Raw genomic sequence first — 20413 nt, 5'->3', positions numbered from 1 at the left:
GCTCAGGGAGGATACACATGCCATGCTTATATCCATATCTAGAGGAAAAGCTGCTGCAGGAGCAGTTTGAGAAGTTCCTGTGGATGTGTAAATACTTTGCAAGAACTTGTCTCTATTGTCCTTTGTAAGAGACTTAAATCCAATCAAAAAACTTGTCAGCGGCAACTTTCAACTCTGCAGGAGGTCCAGCAGGTGTTTCACACTGAAAAGGTAGATATGGGAAGAAGTGTCTCACCGTTTTCTCTCCATGTCAGTGAGTCTTGGTCGGACGCGGTGAAGCCTGATTTGGAACTTGGTGTTTTTGAAGATGACGCAGCATGAATGGTCCATGAAACAACTTCTGTGTACATTTTTCTTTTTGGATATCATTCATGATCTTTTCCATTATTATTTTCTTAGCAATAGTTTATTGGACATTTGGTGAATTTCATCATTGAGAAACAGAACGGGCAGAGCAGTACCGGTTTAAACTCAACAAGCCCCACTCCTGTGTCTAGATCTTTCTCTTGCTCTTGTTTTCTTGTAGCAGCGTTCAATTATTTTTCAGGATGTGTACTGTATACATTTTTTGCTGATATGATTTAAGCAAATTAAGACACAGACAATCCCCCATGGCCTTTAAAAGGACACTGTTTGTATGCTTTTCCACTTCCTCCGGTGGGCTCCCAAAGGGCCGAAAAGTCTTCAAGCTGCAGCAAAGGAAATGAGGGAGAAGGAGCCTCTGTTACTCTGTGGGAGCTTACACAACCGCTTCTGATTGAACTCCCTGATATGAGCATCAAATGTCTCCGACCTGGTTAGTGATGAACAATTACAAGGTTGAAACCTTATCGCTCAAATTAAAATAACTATTGCACAGTGTCCAGCTCAGTTGAATAACCCCGACAAGGGAGCAGAAGTAGCTGTAATAAGATGTAAATGAGCTCTCTCTCCTCCCCCTCCTCCTCCTCCTCCTCCCCCCTCCCTCCTCATGAGAGAGCAACAGGTCCACTGTAAATCCTGTGCGCGCTTGTGGTTATTGATGACAAGGGTCCTAAACACTTACTCTGAATAATTGTATTCTGAAACTGGAGCGATGATATTTCGGACAGCAGTAGAGCATGCTAAGAAGCATCCTGGCGTAAGTAGTCTTTACTTTTTAACTTTCTTTCTTTCTAGTACTTGAATATCAATCACAGCAACTTTTTTTATATGCAAAGATGTTTTGAAATGTAGCTGAAGTTTGAGTGAAATGTGCAAACCCCCTGTCCTCGGCTAGAAGTTTTTGTATTGACTCCTAACTGAATATGAATATATTCCTGTCTTCTATGATGTCACTATAATATAAATCAAATCCTCTGAAAATGGATGTATTGATTTTTGGTATAAAAGATTTGCACCATGAAAATAAATGTTTAATAAAAGTCTATACTCAATGTTTAATTAATTTCTAGCTTTAGTTCATGAAATACAGCAGACACACTTGAAGTTTACCTGCAGCGTTTGTAGGCTGTCGTTAAATTAATGGGTCAACAGATCAGAAGTCTAATTTCGTTTCATCTAATCTTATCTGAACTCTAATTCAGCGTGTTAAATTGCTCCAGTGGCTCACTTGAAATCAAGCCAAACGGCAGGAGGCTGAAGTAAAAACACACCCAAGACTTCTATGAACCCCCAAAATCTAAACTGACAAAATCTAAGCATTTATGATATGAGCAGCTGGAATGAAATAAATTAAGAAAAATACGAGTTGTTCCTACAGGGGACGGGATTATTTCTGCACTTTTAACCAGCTCCGCTGTCAGAGAGCCAAGTGACAGAGTTTTAACTTCTTGTCATTAGCCTTCCAGGAGATACAGAGAGAGAGGGAGAAGCTGCAGGGAGGAAATCCCTATGAGACTCTACCAGAGCTCATTGATATGGTCTATCATCCTGACAGACAGACAGGCTGAGAGACAGACAGTGTGAGGAGGGAGAGAAGCTGCAGGGAGCAAATCCCTGTGAGCCTCTACAAACCTCCTTGATCAAGTTACAACAGTCAGACAGACAGACATGCAGGCAGGCAGGCAGACAGGCAGACAGACAGGCAGACAGACAGGCTGTTTTGAGAGAGAGTCAGAAAGTTTAAGTGTGACAGAAGGTGGAAAATCTCGAGGCAAACAGAAAGAGATGGAGAGAGTGTTTTAGTAATAATTTCCGAAGATTGTCACACACTTACAAAATCGATGATGTTGCTAACTACCATCATGCAGCGTTACTAAATACAACATATAATTATTTTTTTTAATGAATTGTACTTAAAATATCAAAGGTAGAAGTGCCTGTTATGCAGCAAAATGGCCCCTGACGGTGTTATACTTCATTTGATTAAAATGAATGTAAGGTTGTTGCTGGTGAAGGTGGAGTTCATTTTAACAGCTTTAGACTGTTAAAAGTAAGCTTGCTATAGTTGCTTTGGTTGTAAAATCTTATTCTGCAAAGTATCTATCGTTGGTCCAAAAACTGTAGTGGAGTAAAAAGTACAGCATTCCCCTCTGAGATGAGTACAGCTAACTTGGGTAAATGCACATACTTGATACCACTGTAGAACTGATTTTAATGTGGCATCAGCAGACAGTGTCACACAGACAGACAGACAGACAGACAGACAGACAGACAGAGAGGCAGACAGATACAGGGAGACAAGTTAATAGAAAAAATCTGAATGGGAGAGAGAGAGACAGAGAGTCAGAGAGGAAAATAATGAATAATGGACAGAGTTTGGCAGACAGACAGAATTAGAGAAAGACATGATGATTATTCAGTCGTTTCGCTGCAGAACAATCAGTGGCTGTTTGTCCCTCTGGTTGTCACTTATTTGACTAAAAGTACCAATAAAACAATGTACAATTACTGTGGCAAGTACAACTCATGCATAACATAAGTAAAAACATACATACTTTAAAATGCTACTTAAGCGTTAACGCATCAGCACATAATGACCTAATAATGTAATTTGATGACATATGTATGTAGTGGAGAAGAAGTAGAGGCCTCAAATGAAGATAGTGAAGTAAAGAAAAAGTAGCTCCACTTGAGTCCGGTACTTGAGTAAATATACTTGGAGTCAGTTCCCACAGCTCCACAGTACTGTGTGTCAGCAAGTTCACTAGGGTGACGGAGGGTGACGCAGCAGAAGCAGGCCAGCAGTTAATCCTCAAAGCTGTTTGTTGATCAGCTGCTTAGACCGACGCTGTTACAGTGACTATAATCTGAAGACAGGAAGTGTCAACTCAAGTGTGCGCCTGGTCGAACAGCAGGCTGCAGACAAAAACTAAAGTATGATTTAAACTGATTAAAGAGGAGTTTCGAATGAGTTTTTCCCTGGTTTTGTTGTTGATGGTCGGCATATGATTCAGAAGAAGAGTTTCTTACAGTTGAACAAGTGGGATGACTTTGGGAAAAGTGCTGCGTCTGCCCTTTTTTAAATCCAAGAATTATATTTGCATATTCACTGAGATGTTCAGCTACATGTCAAGAGTCATGAGGGGGAAGCTGACTGCCTAATACTGATGCAACGTAGAGAAGGAGTTACTCTAACGTACGACAGGCTTATTATCTGGCAGACTTCGTTTTTTATTAGCAGCATATCCGACTTAAAAACAAAAAAAGAAGTGTGCACAGGCAGTGGACTTTAACTCTTCCACCCTCGTTTTGCATGTAGGTACACAGCTACGCAGTGAGCAGTCTTTATTCCACAATCATGCGTAAAAATCTTAATACTGAAGTAGTTTTACCCCTTACACTCCTACAATTATTGATCACATCCATCATTCTCAAATTACAAGCCATTCTGAATCATGAGTACTTTTGCTTTCCATAATTTGATGCTAATAATATCTGAGCACTTCTTCAACCGCTGACTATAAGACACAATTTGAATACTGAGTAGACTAAATTAAGGATTTCACTCAGACAAACACTGATGGAAGGAATAAGAACTCTCTGTTGACTCCGATCCTGTGAGGTTCAATCAGCAGGTGATGCCAATCAATGAAAGAGATGTGTCGCTTCAGACAGTTTTGCTGTAACCTCAGCGGTAAACATCATCTGTGCATTCTATATGTTGCGTTGTCTTTAAGAAGCTTGATCTTTTGATTCTCTCTTTCCACGCTGCAGCTCATCCCCCAGCTCTTCTTCATCTGTTTGGGAATGGGCGGTGCAACTATGTATCTGATCCGTTTGGCCAAAGGACCACACGTCACGTAAGGACTAAAAATAATATGTAATTTGTTAGTCTGATATTTGATTAATCAAAAAACTCACTTTCATGGAGGAGTTTTGTGGCTTCTTTAAATTTGAACGGTAACCGGCCAGATAATATAATCGTCTCTGTTTTGTCAGTGGTGAAGCATTAGGTTTTACATTTGTCAACCATTCTTTGATCAAAGGCATTGGTTTGATCAAAGACATGGCCAATTAGCTTGTTAATAAGTGTGTTTCCCTGGCTCACACATCTGTTAAATTCTGCTTTCACATTATTCAAGGATAATGACACTGCAGTATCCAAAGAAAAATCAAGGGGCCCCCAATGGTCACAGGATGGAGTACATCGTCGCAGACATTGTTATTAGTATAAACAAGAAAAAGATGGACAGCATGCAGATTTGCTTTTACATTTTAACAAAGCATATGGTGGGGAGATGAGTACTTTGAATCCCTCATCAAGCAGAGATATTTGTTTTTTGATTGTTACTGACCACAGGGATCCCTCGCTTCCATTTCCCCCTCAAACTGCCTCCCGCTTCAACTTCCTCTCCTGCTGCCGGTATCACAGCTGTTTATTTACCCTTAAATATGCTCTAATAATAGCAGACTCAGTGACAACAAGAGCTCACAGGATGGTGCACTGTCTTGTCTCTTCACAGGTCTCTCATCATTTCTTGGTTACACTTTACAACAAGGGACACTGAGAAGTTACTTGGAAATGAAGTGGAAATAAATGAGGAAAAAGGCTGCCAGTTAACCAATAGTTAATGAGTAACTCCTAAAGACCAAATCCAAAGAGTAGCATTATACAAGTTAATGATTAGTTTATTAATCAACAAGTGAGGAACAAAACGGGAATGAAAGGACATGTACTCATGAAATCATGATTTAGTCTGTGGTTACCACTCAGGTAACTAATTTGACCATGCTAACACTAGCTAGCTAAAGTTAGTATTGCTAATGCTGATCATTAACTAATCATTAGCTGCATCATGGAATTGGATTAGGACTCAGTCAGTAACTAATGATTAACTAGCAGTTAGTTCCTCATTTGTTCCCAAGTAACTACTAAAAGTTTTTTGTCTCTTATTATAAATTGTTGACCATTTCTTTTATTTCAGTAGTAGTTGTGCATACATGCTTGATAAACTGGTAATAAAGTGGTTCTGTCTGCTGTGTTTGTATCTGACCCAACTTTTGCAGTTTATTTTATTTCATTTTTTGCACATAATGTATCAAAGCAGGGTTGATATAATGCTGCTCTCAGGACTATCAGATCACTATCAAGTTCCCTAAGAGCCTAACTTCTCCCACTTCACGCTTGTTTGTGTGTTTAGCTGGAACAAGACCAATAACCCTGAGCCATGGAATAAACTTGACCCCACATACCAGTACAAGGTAAGACAGCACACTCCACATATTATTAAGTACTCAGTGTTAAGAAACTGGGATGATGTTCTGATTGTGTGATTTGATTTCTCCCCCAGTTTGTGGCCATCGGCACAGACTACAAGAATCTGAAGAAGGACGGACCCGAGTTCTGAGTCACTCATCGGCCTCCTCTCGCAAAAGTCCTCTTCCTCCCTTTGAAGTCCTCTCTGCAGGTGGAAGGCCAACTAGATCCTCAATCAGGATCTGTAACACTTTAGTGTCTCTAGCACCTGTATGATTTTTGCAAAGCAGCTGGTGATGGTAATAGTGACCCAGATTGTCAGTGAATGCTTTCTGACTGCAAATACGAATACAGAATACAGAATACTGGTATGTTTCACTTGTATATTCATGAACTGAGGAGCAACCATCAGGATATGTTAACATTTGACTTGATACTTGTTATTTGTTATATAACACAATTAAGGGAAACTACATAACATGCATAACTATCTAATCTAATGTGGCCATGTTTTAGAAAATTCAGTGTATTAATTTGAATGTTTCAGGCTATCTATTGGTTTCTATTCACCTCTGTGGAGAAATATAAACAAATGATCAGACTCCCAAAACCTGGACCGGCGTGTGAAGATAAGCTTCAGGAGTCTGCACATCGATTTTTATACCACACAGAAATACAGGGAGACAAACAACTGCCGAACAGAGAAAAATACATTTAAAAAAATCTAAAACCATATATAGCATGCATTTCAAAATGGTCAGCTTGAATATAAAAATCAGGAAGTTGTCTTAGTCTGTGTGAAGCTTTTACTAAACCAACCTTTAAGCCTGCCGCAGCGCTTTAACGTGACTCAACTGTGTGTGTTTCTTCATAACTTGCACATGATTGCAGGTTTAGCAGCCACTAAATTCAGTGATCACTGTGTACGTTTTGAAAAAAAAAATGTAAAAAATGCACAAACTGGGATGTATTCTTTCAATTAATAAACTGTCTGTTTCACGTTTGGATACAAAAGAGTGTGTTGCCAATCTGCACCGTCTCACACACACATGCAGACAGACAGACAGACAGACAGACAGGTCATTTTCCTCAAACACCTGCACGGAACAGAGATACAGATCTTTTTCCACAATCAGTAATTCTGATGGAGCAGATCCATCTGTTGGCAGTGCAGCTGTCACTTTGCAGCCTGATTGGTGCTTGTACGACCATATTTAGTGTGTGTGCATGTGTGTGTGTGCATGTGTGTGTGTGCATGCGTGTGTGTGCATGCGTGCGTGTGTGTATGTGTGTATTTATCTACCGGTGTGTGTGACAGCAGCCCTGAGTCTTTGATCAGCTACAGCGGTGGCAGGATGCTGAGCAGTCACCCAGCATGGTGTTTATGTATGACAGCAGAGCACAGTGTGTACAACATAAGTACACACACACACACACACACACACACACACACACACACACACACACACACACACAGACACACCAGTCGACATCCAGGTATACTGCAGACAGGCATACACTGTGTATACCACGTACATGATGAGGTGAATCAGGTGAAAACTGTTACTCAAAAGGACTTTTTAAAGGAATCCTATTGTGCTAATTTTCATTCTTGTTTACGATCAGACTCAACACGCAGCTCTGTTGTGTTTTCAGCGTCCCGTTAGCTTCACTTCTACCCTGAATACAGGCATAAAATCGTTGAAATGTGTAACATGGGGAGGCAGTGATGTCAAGAGGTCAGCGAATCAAAGGCGAGACTACTGACGAGGCATTTCAGGAGTAGTGTCTTCTGTGGGACAGAGGAGCTCCCGTTGGTGGGGAACTTGGGCTTTTTTTTAACTTTCAAGACCTTTTACATGCACACGACCTACATAACACACTGAAGGACAGGAAAGAAAAACAAAAAAGCACAATAGGTCTCCTATCTAAAATCTATCTGTGAAAAATCTCATCAAACTCTCTCTTCATACTCAACTCTGCTTCCCCAGTTCTTGCTTTGTTCGTCAGTGAGACGGGAGTGACATAAGAGGAAATATACATTAGTGGGAACTCTCAGTAGACTAAAGGATTTGTCAATCCCTGACTTGCGACTGGATGGTATAAATTAACTTTTTTGAGACTGAATCCATGTCATATTAAACACTGACACACAGTGCTTATCCCTCCTTCATTTCCCTCTTTTTAAAATGAATTCCACAGCAGCACCCTTGCCACCTCTGAAGGATAAATTAAAAACAAACCCTTTCAGTCTTAAAGCTTTGTTCAGTGAAGGTGAGACTCGTGTTTCATCCTCTTACGGCCTCCCTTTCAGCTCTCTCATGTCATCTTTCCCATATTGCAACTCAAAGAGCAAATGAAGAGAGAAGAAAGAGCAGCGGGCATAAAAATAAATAAATCATCCTTTAAACACCAAAGGGATTGTTGTGGCAATAAGAAGAGGGGCTAGAGACCTCGAACGATGGAACATGAGGGATCATATGATTACCCTAAGGACAGTCAAAGGCCTTGAAACACACACACGCCGAGTCAAAGGAGTTGTCAGGTCGTGAGAAACAGGACAAAGATGCAGCGGATGAGTCTTCACTTGTGTTGTGATGCTGCATGTGTGTGTGTGTGTGTGTGTGTGTGTTTGGTTATGTGTTTGTCTGACGACAGAGCTGAGAGCTCCCCTGGCCTTTGACCTGTGATACAGCTGGACAGTCTCTGTGGAAGGGACACATTCCTCTGGCAGAAGCTGAAGCAATAACCTTCAACCGGAAAATTGGAAGGACAGACCGACGAGCGGAGCGGGACACAAAGGCGTCTGCCACAAAACTAAAGCCCATTCAGTTCTTCACTGAAATACACATTTAGCGCTCCAATAGGCAGCGGCAGCGCTTCATGTTGCAAAGCTCGCTTTATAAAAAGGCTTCAGAGGCAACTTTCCTTTCAGAATAAATAATAACTGCATCAAAATGAAACAACAACAAAGTTTGTCATTTCAGAGTTAGAGAAAGAGGGCCGACTCTTTTTTTTTTTTTGTCCGAGAGTAGAAAGATCTGACTGCAGCAATTTGAGAAACAGTGGGAGAGGAATCGTTTGAACAAATGCTGTGAAGCTTTTGTGACGACAGTGAAGGACTCTGGTGTTACATAATGCTCTCGTCTTCTCATGTATAAAATATAATACTGCCTGTGTTTGTAAGCATTATGTAATGTGGGTTTGCATGGGGACGTAAAAAGACAGTATCAGAAATATAAAAAGGATATCAAAGGGAGGAGCTAATTCTGCAGATGGCTGAGCGATGAAGGTCTCACACTTCACACCTCACATAGAAAACAATACCGGCTGTCCAGTGGAGATCAGAAGTCTTTATAAGATGAATCAGCTTGTTGAATGAACGTCATTAGTTACTGTCAAGGCTTTTTTGTGAAGCTCTGGCTCTAACTGTCTGACTGTCAGATCACTGTCACTGTGTAAAGATCAACATTTATTTTGTTTTTTCTGGACTTTTCCCTGAGGGTGACAGTAAGAGGAAGTGCCAGCAGCTTAACACGGATCAGTGTTTATAAACACTGCAGAGTCTCCTCCCTCCCGCCGCTGTAAACATAAATCATCTGCCTCGAGCGAGCGAACGTGTGTGTCACAGAGCAGCAGGTATTCATGAGGCCGATGCAAGCGACAACAGAGAAAATTCAACAAACCTAAACATTCAGGGTCTGTTTTTTTTTCTTTTATTATCGTAATGAAGATGTACTGTATATACATTGTACATTCTCCACAAATCCTTTACAATACAAAGCAAAGTGAGGATATAGAAGATGGAAAGGTAGTATACAAAAACAAAAAACCTAAAAACATAATTTGAAAATGTTTTTTGCTGTTTCCCCTTTTTTCGATTTTTTGGCTCTGTAAGTGTAAGCTGAGCGCGTGTTCGATTCCCAAAACAAATGTTGTGAGCTGACACTGATAGGGCCTCTAAAAAGAGTTTAGTGGAAATAAGTTCAAGGTCCTGTATGAGACTGGAAAATGTATGACAGCAAGTGCAGCAGCTGTTGATGTATTGACGGTGATGGAAAAGCATTCATCATCATCATCATCATCAGCCTCATCATCACTCAAAACCAAACCAAACTTTTCCATGTCTAGCAGGTACACACCTGAATGGGAGTGGGGATTTTGCACAGTACTGTATTATCTAATAATAATAATAATAATGATAAGACTTATATATGACTTTTTCAGATTTTGACATTGTTTTGAAACAATGCTTGTTTCCATGGCAACATTATTAAAAAAAAGAAAAAAAAAAAGGGACTACTATATTAGAGGAGCTCTGAAGCACTGAAGGATTAAGGGTCTGTCCATGATGTGATGGGGAAACTGCCCTTGTGCATGTGTGGTTATTAGTGGTCAGTGAATCCCGGCATGGGGAAGGGCCTGGCGAATAGCTCCACCCGCTGGCGTAGCTCTGCGATGCGCGACACTGTCTCTGCGTCCTCCAGCAGGAAGGACTTGAAACTGGCCAGGTTTCCTGTTGGGAGTCAGAAGTTGTAGGTTTTAATTTCCAGTAAATCTGCAAAGAAAACCTCCTGCAACGCTGAGAAAATTGGAAAAATAATCTGTCCCTGTCATGTGCTTGAAAATCTTTTATTTAGGGAGTGTACAAAAATATAAGGTAGGCAGGCTGAACATTATGTTTATCTTAAAAAAATAACTAATAAAAAACGAAAACCAAAAGAAAGGCTCTCTCCAGCATTGCTAGTATTTTCTTCGGAACATCACTCTGACGGGAATTGTAAGAGAATCCCTTAATATATCAAAAAATTTAAATGCATTGATAAATTTACCCGTTCATAACTAAAGCTGAACAAAGACTTAAAGACGGTGTATTCAATTTAGATAAAAATATGTATCTGAGGCGATCATTTTCACATACCCACCAAATGGTGTGTTTAGATTGCCTTCCCTTCAGGAAAATTATTTTGTCCATCCCATTATATCATTGAAGATTGGCTAAATACCAGTTTCAACGCTCTCTATATAACACAGTACAATTCAATATGAAACTGAACATTTAAGAAGGGAGGCTTTCTTACAGAACTGTTCGTAAACTAGCGACTGTGTTTATAATTTTATAAAAAATATGATGTGAAAAATCAAACCATGAGAAAGCTCTCTGAACAGACAGAATCTCACCATGTTTAATCTATCTACCAGTATATAAATTGTCAAACTCCACCAGTCTCACTGGATTAAATCAGAAGTCTACTCAAAACAGAGTGATGTCTTCTTCTCTCACCAGTCTTCTTCTTCACATCCAGCGCGATCTGAATCCCTTCATCAATAAACCCCACGACCTTTTCAAAGTCTGCCTCCTTCAGCTGTCGGGATGTCAGGGCTGGAGTTCCTGTAAGAGAATTTTTAAAAAGAAGATGTGATGATATTAGGGCGAACACTGTTGATAAAGTTAATAAAAAGGTTAAGACTAGTGCGATTGAGAGACAAATGCTGACAGGTTGACTGACAGGCCGATGGAGAGACAGTGGGACAAAGGACAAAGATACACAGAGAGACAAGAAAGGCAAGAAGACTGACTGGTTGACAGATTTTGCCCAAACAGCCTCCACTCCTGCAGCTCTTCACCAACAACAATCTGCCGACCAACACAAGCTTTGAGGTTGCTAATCTGATGAATACCGAGCCTGAGTCCTCCTGGGGTCAGAGCGCTCTTGTCTCCGGGGCAGGTGTTCTTGTTGGCGGTGATGGACACCAGCTCCAGCACCCTCTCGGCTCGAGCCCCGTCCATCCCACGAGTTCGGAGGTCAACCAAGACCAGGTGGTTGTCTGTTCCACCTGCGAGGAGGAGGCGGAGGAGAGCGAGATATTCGTTTGGTTACTGGTATAATTATATTCAGTTCAGGGGAAAATGTGTCAGTGAGATAAATTTTTATTTCCCTTCACTCTCTACTCAAACCTTTATACAGGCAACGATAAACGTATCATTCCTTTAAAATTCCTCGTAATAATGTCTTTTTTCCCCATTCAGCTGTCAAGAGAAGCTTAAGTAAACTCTTCCAAAGTCATAATAACAGAATGCAAATGAGGTCGGAGAAAATAGAGAGACTACCAGAAGGCAATTGCATCACGTATAATGAGTGGTAGAAGTGCAATAATACTTCAGATGCTAAATCTCATTCCATAGTCAGTGGAAAAAGAAAGAAATTAAATTCCTTTTTATGTGCTTATTTGCTTTGTACAAAAATAAAACACATAAAAAGCACTCTGTACCGGACACCAGGGTGTAGCCTTTCTTCAACAGAGCGTTAGCCATGGCCTTGGCATTCAGCATCACTTGAGCGATGTACTGTTTGAACATGGGAGTGGAGGCCTGCAGAGAGAGAAATTACATGGCATAAAGAAAAGATCATATCAGGACACTCCAGATGACAAGAAACTCCTTATACATGAGCTGCTGAAAATGAGCTGCAGTTCAAAATGGTGTGCCAAGTTTTCACAAAGCATTTTCTCTCCTATTTGCTTTTCTATTGATGAATATTAATAATTTGGCACAGTTCCGTTTCCATTTTTACCCTCTACTCCTCGTTTTCAAGTGCCCCTGTTACAAATGATGGTGGATGAGTTCTCCCATTATGAAGTGGGACATCCCTACAAGACCCTCATACGTTATCGGTTGACGTCGGTGGTGTTTACTTTGTTGACGTTTGCTTCATTACCTGGCCTCTAGCAAACCGTGCTCCTACCCTGCCAGTCTGCACCGTGACTGTATTATAGACCTGGGTACAACAGCGCTGCTCAGCTTTGAGTCCAATGTTGCCAAGTGGCCACCTGTGGTATTGCAGCTAAATATTCCTCTGCTACCCTATTAGCATTTTCCCCATAGAGCAATATTAAAAAAGAGATGCCTGTAACATCGTTGACAGGACACCTCCAACTACAAACAAGATCAATTATGACCCTTTGTATCATCAATTTTATGATCCGTTCAGGTTTCATATTTGTATAACTTCCTTCGAGCTGAGAAAAGTGACGCCATCACAATGTGAAGTCAATGTGCAGACGATAACTGGTGGGTTGGGCCAGCGGGAGAAACTTTACTGCCCATATTCATTGGGTCAGGTATCCAGGAAGTAAACCACAAAGCTAGATTTTTATTTTGCTGTATTTGTCAGGATGCCAATTCTCAGTGGACTGAATTGGTGCCATCTTTGGGTTTTATCTTTGGTTTTAGAAAAGGGCAGCAACTTAACCTAACACCTTGTCCTACACTGTGACACCCTACTCCTAGGCCTGGACAAGCAAAACGGAGGGGTTGGGCAAAGAGGAAGGGGCAAGGTGTGTATTGGGATGGGGCCCTAAGGTTAATATCTGGACCTGTTTGAGGGCGACGGCCACCCCGGCAATGGCATGGTTGTGAGGTCCTCCCTGAAGTGATGGGAACACGGCAAAGTTCACCCTGTCCTGGAGGTCATAGGTCACTTCTTGACCTTTTTTATTCACAGACCGCACACCTTTCCGGTAGAAGATCAGACCAGCCCTGCAGTGTGGAGAGAGAAAGCTAGTGTGCTCAACCTTTTTCACTTCACATCAAACAGTACAATCCTGCATGGCGTATTATAGTTATGCTCTAGTTTACGATCCAATGCCACATGGTCTTGTGTCATGTCAAGTACAATCGTTTTATCAATAACTTTTTCACCTTGACCAGAATACTATATCACTTAGTCTGTGACAAGTGAAGAAGTAATTCACAGACACCATTCAGGCCCTCACCTTGCCCCACGCAGGGACTTATGGGTAGTGGAGGTGACCAGGTCAGCGTGCTTGAAAGGAGATGGAACAGCTCCTGCTGCCACCAGGCCACTGATATGAGCCATGTCTGCCAGCAGGTAGGCGTTAATTTCCACACACAGCTGAAACGCACACAGTCACAAACACTGAGTGATTCTTTTATCATAGTTTTAACTAGTTTTCTCTCTTTTTGAAAAAAAATCTTATTTGCCTTATATTCAAATATTTGTTCTTCAAGGATTTAAAAATAACTTTTTCATAGAGTTAATAGCTATATAAACATTTTAAATAATGACTTGAAACACGAGTACTTCAGAAAGACATACCTTCTTCATGCGAGGGTAGTCGAGCAGGCGAGCGTAGGCGCTGGTTCCTGCTATGATGAGTCTGGGTCTGAAGAGTCGGGCCGTCGTCTCCAGCTGCTCATAATCTATCAGACCTGTTTTGGGCTGAGATGATACAGTACGACAGGGATATGAAAAGATTCGCACAAAAGTCAAAAGCTAGGGCAACACTATCCCTTTCATAATTTTTAATTTGAAACATTTTAAAGTCAACCAAATTACCCACATCCAGCTTGTAAGGCATCGATTCAAAGTAGATGGAGGTGGCTGAGATTCTCTTGGTGTCTGTCATGTAGCCGTGGGTAAGGCTGAATGTAATGGAATAAAAATAACGTTGTGAACTTTTTCTGACCTCTAGATGCTCTCTCTCTCTCCTCCTCCTCTTCAATATTAACAGTTCAAAATATGTAATGAAATATAGCAATGACAATAATTTCAGAGTCTTCGTCACTCTGCCTCCTGCCTCTGATCTACAGATCTTATACGTGAATTCATCTGGTTATGTAAACACCAGATCCTGATATTACACTGTTGCTCCTCTGTTTTTTCATTTTGTTTGCTTTTGCCACAGGGGTATTATTCTTCTATTGTTTTAACTCATAATATATGATTTTTGTATGAATATATATCAAAATCCAGCCTGTCTTCTTATTGTACCTCTACCAACTTCAGCTATCCGTCTTGTAAGTATATAGTGTTACTATACAAAAGTCTCAGGTCTGCAGCTCAACTATCACCTGCAGCAGTAATATGACTCAAAGGTGTGTCACTGGAAAAATTATTGTTTACATTTCCCACCGTTCTGTGGATGTACCTCAAAAATACATTGAGTTCAAAGAGGCTGGTGTAATGTGACAACTCCAGACTGTGTGACTAACACTTTGTCATTTACATTAATTCCTCTTGACATTAAGTCCTGTTAAAACATCCAGTTTCATGCAAGAAAACGTCATAACAACATAGGCACAATCTCAAAAAATGTCGTGACACATGTACAAAAGTGTCATAACTGTCAGAAAATGTAATAACATAAATGTGTCTAGTTAGTTTATCTAATAATTCATTGCTATGATGACACATCAGATTATCATTAAATCAGCAATTATTACTATATGTAGATCCCAGAAGCTCTACATCTGGGTAATTCTGGCTTCAACGCGTTCACTCACTGTCCTCCGTCAGGCAGATCCAGGCCCATGATGCGGTCATGAGGCTTCAGTACAGACGTGTAGGCTGCAAAGTTAGCGGGGGATCCGGAGTACGGCTGCACGTTGATTCCCCACAGATTTGGGTCCAGACCGAAGGTGTCGAGCGCTCGCTTCTGACACAGCAGCTCAATCTTGTCTACAATCTCTGCACCTCCATAGTACCTGAGAAAGACAAAAGGCATTTTGTAAAGAATCCTTTTGTATCATTCAGTATAGTATCATATTTTAATGTGTCATATTGTAACGTAGTATTTAATTTTGTATTGTGCCGATAGCATGGTATCGTAAAATTGTATGTTGTGATAATGTATTATATTTTAGTATAATGCATTTTGCCATTTTCTTTTGTTAAGTATCACACTGTATTGCACCATGTTGCATTGTATTGATTTGTGTCTTATGGTATCATATTTTAGTGTACCATACTGTAGCATATCACATCTTATTGTGTCATTCTATTTCAAATTATATTGTATTATACTGGATCTTTTGACATCGTACCACATTATGCAGTGTCTTTTCCTATTTCATCATGATGTATTATGTTCCATTGTTTCATACTCTGTCTTATCATTTCGTATTGCACTGAAAGTTTTGTAATGGTTGTTGTAATATATTTTGGAAAGTGTACCCTCCGTGTACTTACCTTTGTCCTGGGTATCCCTCTGAGTATTTGTTGTTCAGGCAGGAGCCCTGGGCCTCGAGCGCCGCACGGCTGCAGAAGTTCTGACAGGACAAACAAGCACAATGTCAAGATCCAGAGTCACACTCCGTACACTTTTTATCATGCGTATATATTCAGCACACTGTCACCATCCAAATATAACCTTCATTTACTTAGAGATGGGTTACTGAACACCTCTGCTGTTTTTCAGCAAGAACCAGCTACACAGTTCAACCACAGTATAGACTTGAGTTATCCACGATGCAATTTAGTTTAAACTGCGAGCATTTCTCTTTCAGATACCAATTTAAAAACAATAAGACATTCCAGAGTCAGGGAAGACAAAATCTAGTAAATTTGTTGCATAAATCTCAGAAAAGGCTCATCACAACCTCTTCTAGAGGCTGCAAATATGAGTTAAATTAGCTTATCTAAAAATATTCAAGTATAATAGGTGATCTAGTTTGGTCCCGGTTCAGCACAGTGTCAAATCTCCCAAAGACAGTGGTGAATTATTTTTTCTCGCTGTCTCTCAGTCTCTTTTTTCTCCCCCTCTCACTTCAGCTCATCTTCTCTCTGTCTCCCTCTGTCCTCCTCAGCCGCCCCCTCTGCCTTGTTATTATACTAAACCTGTCACTGTTCAGGGATCCCTCAATCATTCCAGTGGGATTTAAAACCGGTCCCACAGGTGACATAAATCTTTCTCTATGACAACTCAAAACACTATCTCCACACACACACACACACACACACACACACACACACACACACACACACACACACACACACACACACACACACACACACACACACACACACACACACACACACCAAAAAGTGATCACCCATACCCCGCTGTCTCCACATAAAATGTAGAGATCAATGGCAGAAATCACAAAGGCAACCTAATGGGATCATTTGACTGTGTTCCTGGAGAAAAAAACAGGGGCTCTCCACTGGGAGTCAGCCTGCAGCGGCGACTGACAGCACATGCACAAGGAGATGAAAATCTTTCAGATGTCATTGTGACTGATAGTGCTGTGGATACATAATTGCTGGAGAATAAAAGAATGAAAGCTCCTTTCTTTTCCCACAGCTTCCACTTAAATGAAAATCAGTGAAATGTGAGGGGAAAAAATGTGAAGGAAATCTCAGTGCACTCTCTGCAGAAAACAGAGAAATTGTAGAAACTGAAACTCCAGTGATTTGTGGTTACAGAGTTGAAGGAGGCTCCACTGCAATTTAAGCTGTTTTTCTTGCTTCCTGTCTCACATACTGAAATCTGTCTCCAGGAAAGCACAAAGTATAATTAGCAACATCTTTAAATGCATTCCGTGCAGATAATTAACCACATCGTGCAGGTCACCAGTTCGTAGTTAAATTGCAAGTAATGTAATCATCACACATACTGCATTAAATTATAATATTTAATTGTTGTGGCACAACCTCATCTACTGACAAGCGGACAAGACAGAGGAAATTTACCTGTGAAAAAAAGGTGCGTGCTAAATAAATAGATTTTTGCTTATGCAAGTGCTGTAGAGTAATCTTTATAGGAGTTCATGTGTCATAACAGCTGTTTTTCCGACACCAATTTCACACACACTGTGTGTGACGCAGGATACTGAACAAACATTTCCCTGCTGATCTTCCTAACCAGACCAATGGTCATGGTCTGGTGTGACCATGACCATTGGTCAACCTGCATCTGAGTGGTGTTTTTATAATGAGAATAAACATAAAAGAGGTTGTAAGTGTGATTTTTCAAGCTTTTTTCTTCATCTGATCACCAGGTTACTGCGACAACTTGTGGTTTTTAATTGCTTTGTAAACAACTGAGAAACTCTGGAAACCCTGAGGGTGTTACATAAAGAACACTGCCAACATCTGTTATAATAACTCCATGTACCCTGAGTCTTCAACAGGAGGGCCACGACCCCTAGGATGTCCCCCGAGTTACTGCACAGGGGCCGTCACATTGTGGTTTGATAATAATTCTAAAGCTTTTAATTGTTCAAAAATCTAAATGTGTCTGGAAAAACATATTAACATCAATCCAACATATTAGCAGAGATACAGTGAATGCAAAATAAACAAACATGATTTAACAGCAGTGATGATAGTCTGCCCCTGATTCCTCATGCAATCATGTGAGCATGCTAATCAACACGTGGGCTAAATCACTGCGGCACCAATCTATTACATTGGGCTAGTACAATAACTGCGTCTTATTGAAACACATGTGCCAGCTATCTGTTTTATTTGGCCAATTGTATGGACATTCTTGAGAGCCACAATGGATAGTTTTTGTTTTTGGCCTGGTTTAACATAATAGATCCAACATTAAAAGCTGGGTAAGATACTGAGTGTCGATCCATTTGCAATAATGGTAAACATGTATTTTTCCCAGGTCATGCTTCAGTGTTACGAATCTTGGTGAACTGTGCTTTTAAAACACATTTAAGATCCTGTTGTCCGTGTGACATTACTGTACATGTAGTTGGTCCAGGGATGTGTATGAACCTTTAATAATTTATTCCTCATTATCTCAATCTGCAAAAATATCCAATGTCTTTTCATTACTTACAATTTCTCTCCACCCATCAGTTTCAGTTTGAAAAAGCTTCATTGGCTTCAATGACTCTAAAGTCGACTAACCTTATCAATATTTAATGACAACTGTAACAAAACATTGAGAATCATAAATGAACGGGACTCAAACAGATAATGAAACACAAGACATCTCCTCTCCACTGCTTCCGTCTCTCTCCTCTTTATGTGGAGGCCTCACCTCTGACGCGATGAGCTCGAGTCCCCGACACTGTCTGTCCTTCTCCTGCTGCAGGAGGCTCCACATCTCTGGGTCGTCCTGGGCCAGGCTCTCCTGTCCGGTCCATCCACCAGCGCTGCTGAGGCCTCGCCTGCATGACTCCGCTGTGACCTGCCCCTCCTGGCCCAAACATCCTGAAGCCCTGAGGAAGAGGGGCTGTATGGTGTGGTGGATGAACACATTGTTTCAGTCAACAACTAAATCCTATTAACAGTGGTTGTAATACTGTCACAGGAATTAAATGTAAGAAATGTTTAAAATTCTGTGTGGGAGGACCCTGGAGAGATGGTGCGGTATTTCTCAAAACGTGCTGCTCTATTTAACAACTTTGTGTAGTCAAAAAAGCTTAATGAGAAGACAAATACTAAGTCATAGGATTTGATGCAACTCTCTATTGTGAGTTTCTGGGGGGGGGGGGGGGGGTTCTTTTTTGTTGTTGTTGTCCAAGATTGCTCCTTTGGTGTCTTTTGAAAACCCCAATAAGAGTGAGCCTGTGCAAAAACACTTTCATCACTCAAAATTATAATACTTTGCACCGGGGGTTTGGAAACAAGGGGGTTAGAATAATGTGTCTTTTGATGTTCTAAACAAGCCATTAAATGGAAGGCTGTGAAAAAGCAAAGGTGTTAATCACTGGAGTGGTTATGGAAAACCTTGGACATGGAAAATAAAAAGAGGGCCAGCCACACATGCAGTGACTTATTTATCAGGGTCTTGTTTGTTGAAGCAGCTTGTAGCTGCATGATAGTTGCGTAACTACAGTATGTGTTACTTTGGCCTAATAGAGAGATTACTGCTCCAGCATAAATATATGGCAAAGCAAGTCTCCTTTCATCTTTTGTCTTCATTATGTTTCCTAAGCCTTGAGTATATTAAGTCTTGCATAAAGCGTAGCGTGTACAGTCAACTTTCCTTCAGCAACAAAAACATATTCTGGGACACACAGTAGCACTCTTTTCACACTCAAATCATACAGTTATCAAATCAGACACAGTGACACTTATTACGCAACTGGACTGACAAATTGAAAACACAACACAATCTTCGGACCAGACATTTCTATCTGGGTTGAGGTAATCTGAGGTGACAAATTTACCGGGTTAGCAATTATTGTTATATCTGCTCTTCTGAGCTCGGAGAGAAACATACAAATGTTGATACAAGTCGACCTGCACCTACAGTCAATAAAGCTCAAAATGCACTATAAAATAAATATACTCACCCGTAAGGTTTGCCGTAATGCAAGAGAAAGCATGTCTGCTAGAGCTGAGGTCTGGGAAAACAGAAAACTATTCAAGGTGCAAAGGGTGAGAGTAAAACCAGTACTGGAGGGGAGCCAAGGACAAGCGGACTTTGCTTCAGCGATGAAGTGACAACAACAGCAAATCGTTTGTTTCATTTCACTCGGTATCAGTTCTTTGAAGAAGAAATATCTAATCAATCATAGTCACTCTACAGGCAACGGCTCATTTCCATTGTAAAAAAGCACGTGATGTCAGTCAGTGTTTCAAAAACGACAGATGATTCCCTAAAGATGAATCTATTTTTCTATTATTAATGAGCCAAGAAATCTTATTTTTCAAATAGTGAATATCAAATTTAGGATTTAAAGGCTTCACTTCTATAAATGCATATTCAGAGAAGATTCAGAAAACATTCTACACACAAAGTGATACCATGGGTCAAGTCAGTTTCTGACACTGTACAGAGCCTTTGGCAGATGACTAATTGACAAACACAAAGCTCACATTACAAATCTTATCATTAACAAGTGCTCCTATTAATCATAGGCTGTATAAAAACATGGACATGGACTGCTTGACTCCACTCAACTTCCAGCTTATCCAAAAATGGGCAAAGAGGTGGAGCACCATGGACCGTGATGGAGCTGAGGCCGTCTGAATGAGGCCTGGTTGTTTCAGAGTGCTCATGAACTTAAATCTGCATAACTTT

The 20413-nt window shown here is 40.6% G+C and overlaps 2 protein-coding genes across 2 annotated transcripts; one reads left to right on the top strand and one right to left on the bottom strand.

The window, feature by feature from the left end:
- Positions 1-961: 961 nt before the first annotated feature.
- Positions 962-6634, top strand: ndufa4l2a (NDUFA4 mitochondrial complex associated like 2a). Its single transcript, XM_030421834.1, has 4 exons — positions 962-1120; positions 4138-4223; positions 5565-5625; positions 5715-6634. The coding sequence occupies exons 1-4, from the start codon at positions 1076-1078 to the stop codon at positions 5769-5771; spliced, it is 249 nt and encodes an 82-aa protein (XP_030277694.1). The 5' UTR covers positions 962-1075; the 3' UTR covers positions 5772-6634.
- Positions 6635-9320: 2686 nt separating this feature from the next.
- LOC115585279 (serine hydroxymethyltransferase, mitochondrial-like) lies at positions 9321-20313 on the bottom strand. The gene is made up of 12 exons (XM_030423548.1): positions 19683-20313; positions 18422-18616; positions 15613-15692; positions 14928-15128; positions 13985-14066; positions 13741-13863; positions 13397-13536; positions 12998-13160; positions 11894-11993; positions 11303-11458; positions 10905-11012; positions 9321-10136 (listed from the first exon to the last, which is right to left on the bottom strand). Exons 1-12 carry the CDS (start codon positions 19857-19859, stop codon positions 10009-10011), a joined length of 1653 nt encoding a protein of 550 aa, XP_030279408.1. The 5' UTR covers positions 19860-20313; the 3' UTR covers positions 9321-10008.
- Between the last annotated feature and the right edge of the window lie 100 nt (positions 20314-20413).

Source organism: Sparus aurata, chromosome 7 (genome assembly GCF_900880675.1).
Source record: "Sparus aurata chromosome 7, fSpaAur1.1, whole genome shotgun sequence".
Lineage (NCBI taxonomy): Eukaryota > Metazoa > Chordata > Actinopteri > Spariformes > Sparidae > Sparus > Sparus aurata.
The sequence above is the reverse complement of the archived record's forward strand: the minus strand, read 5'-3'. Positions and strand labels throughout refer to the sequence as shown.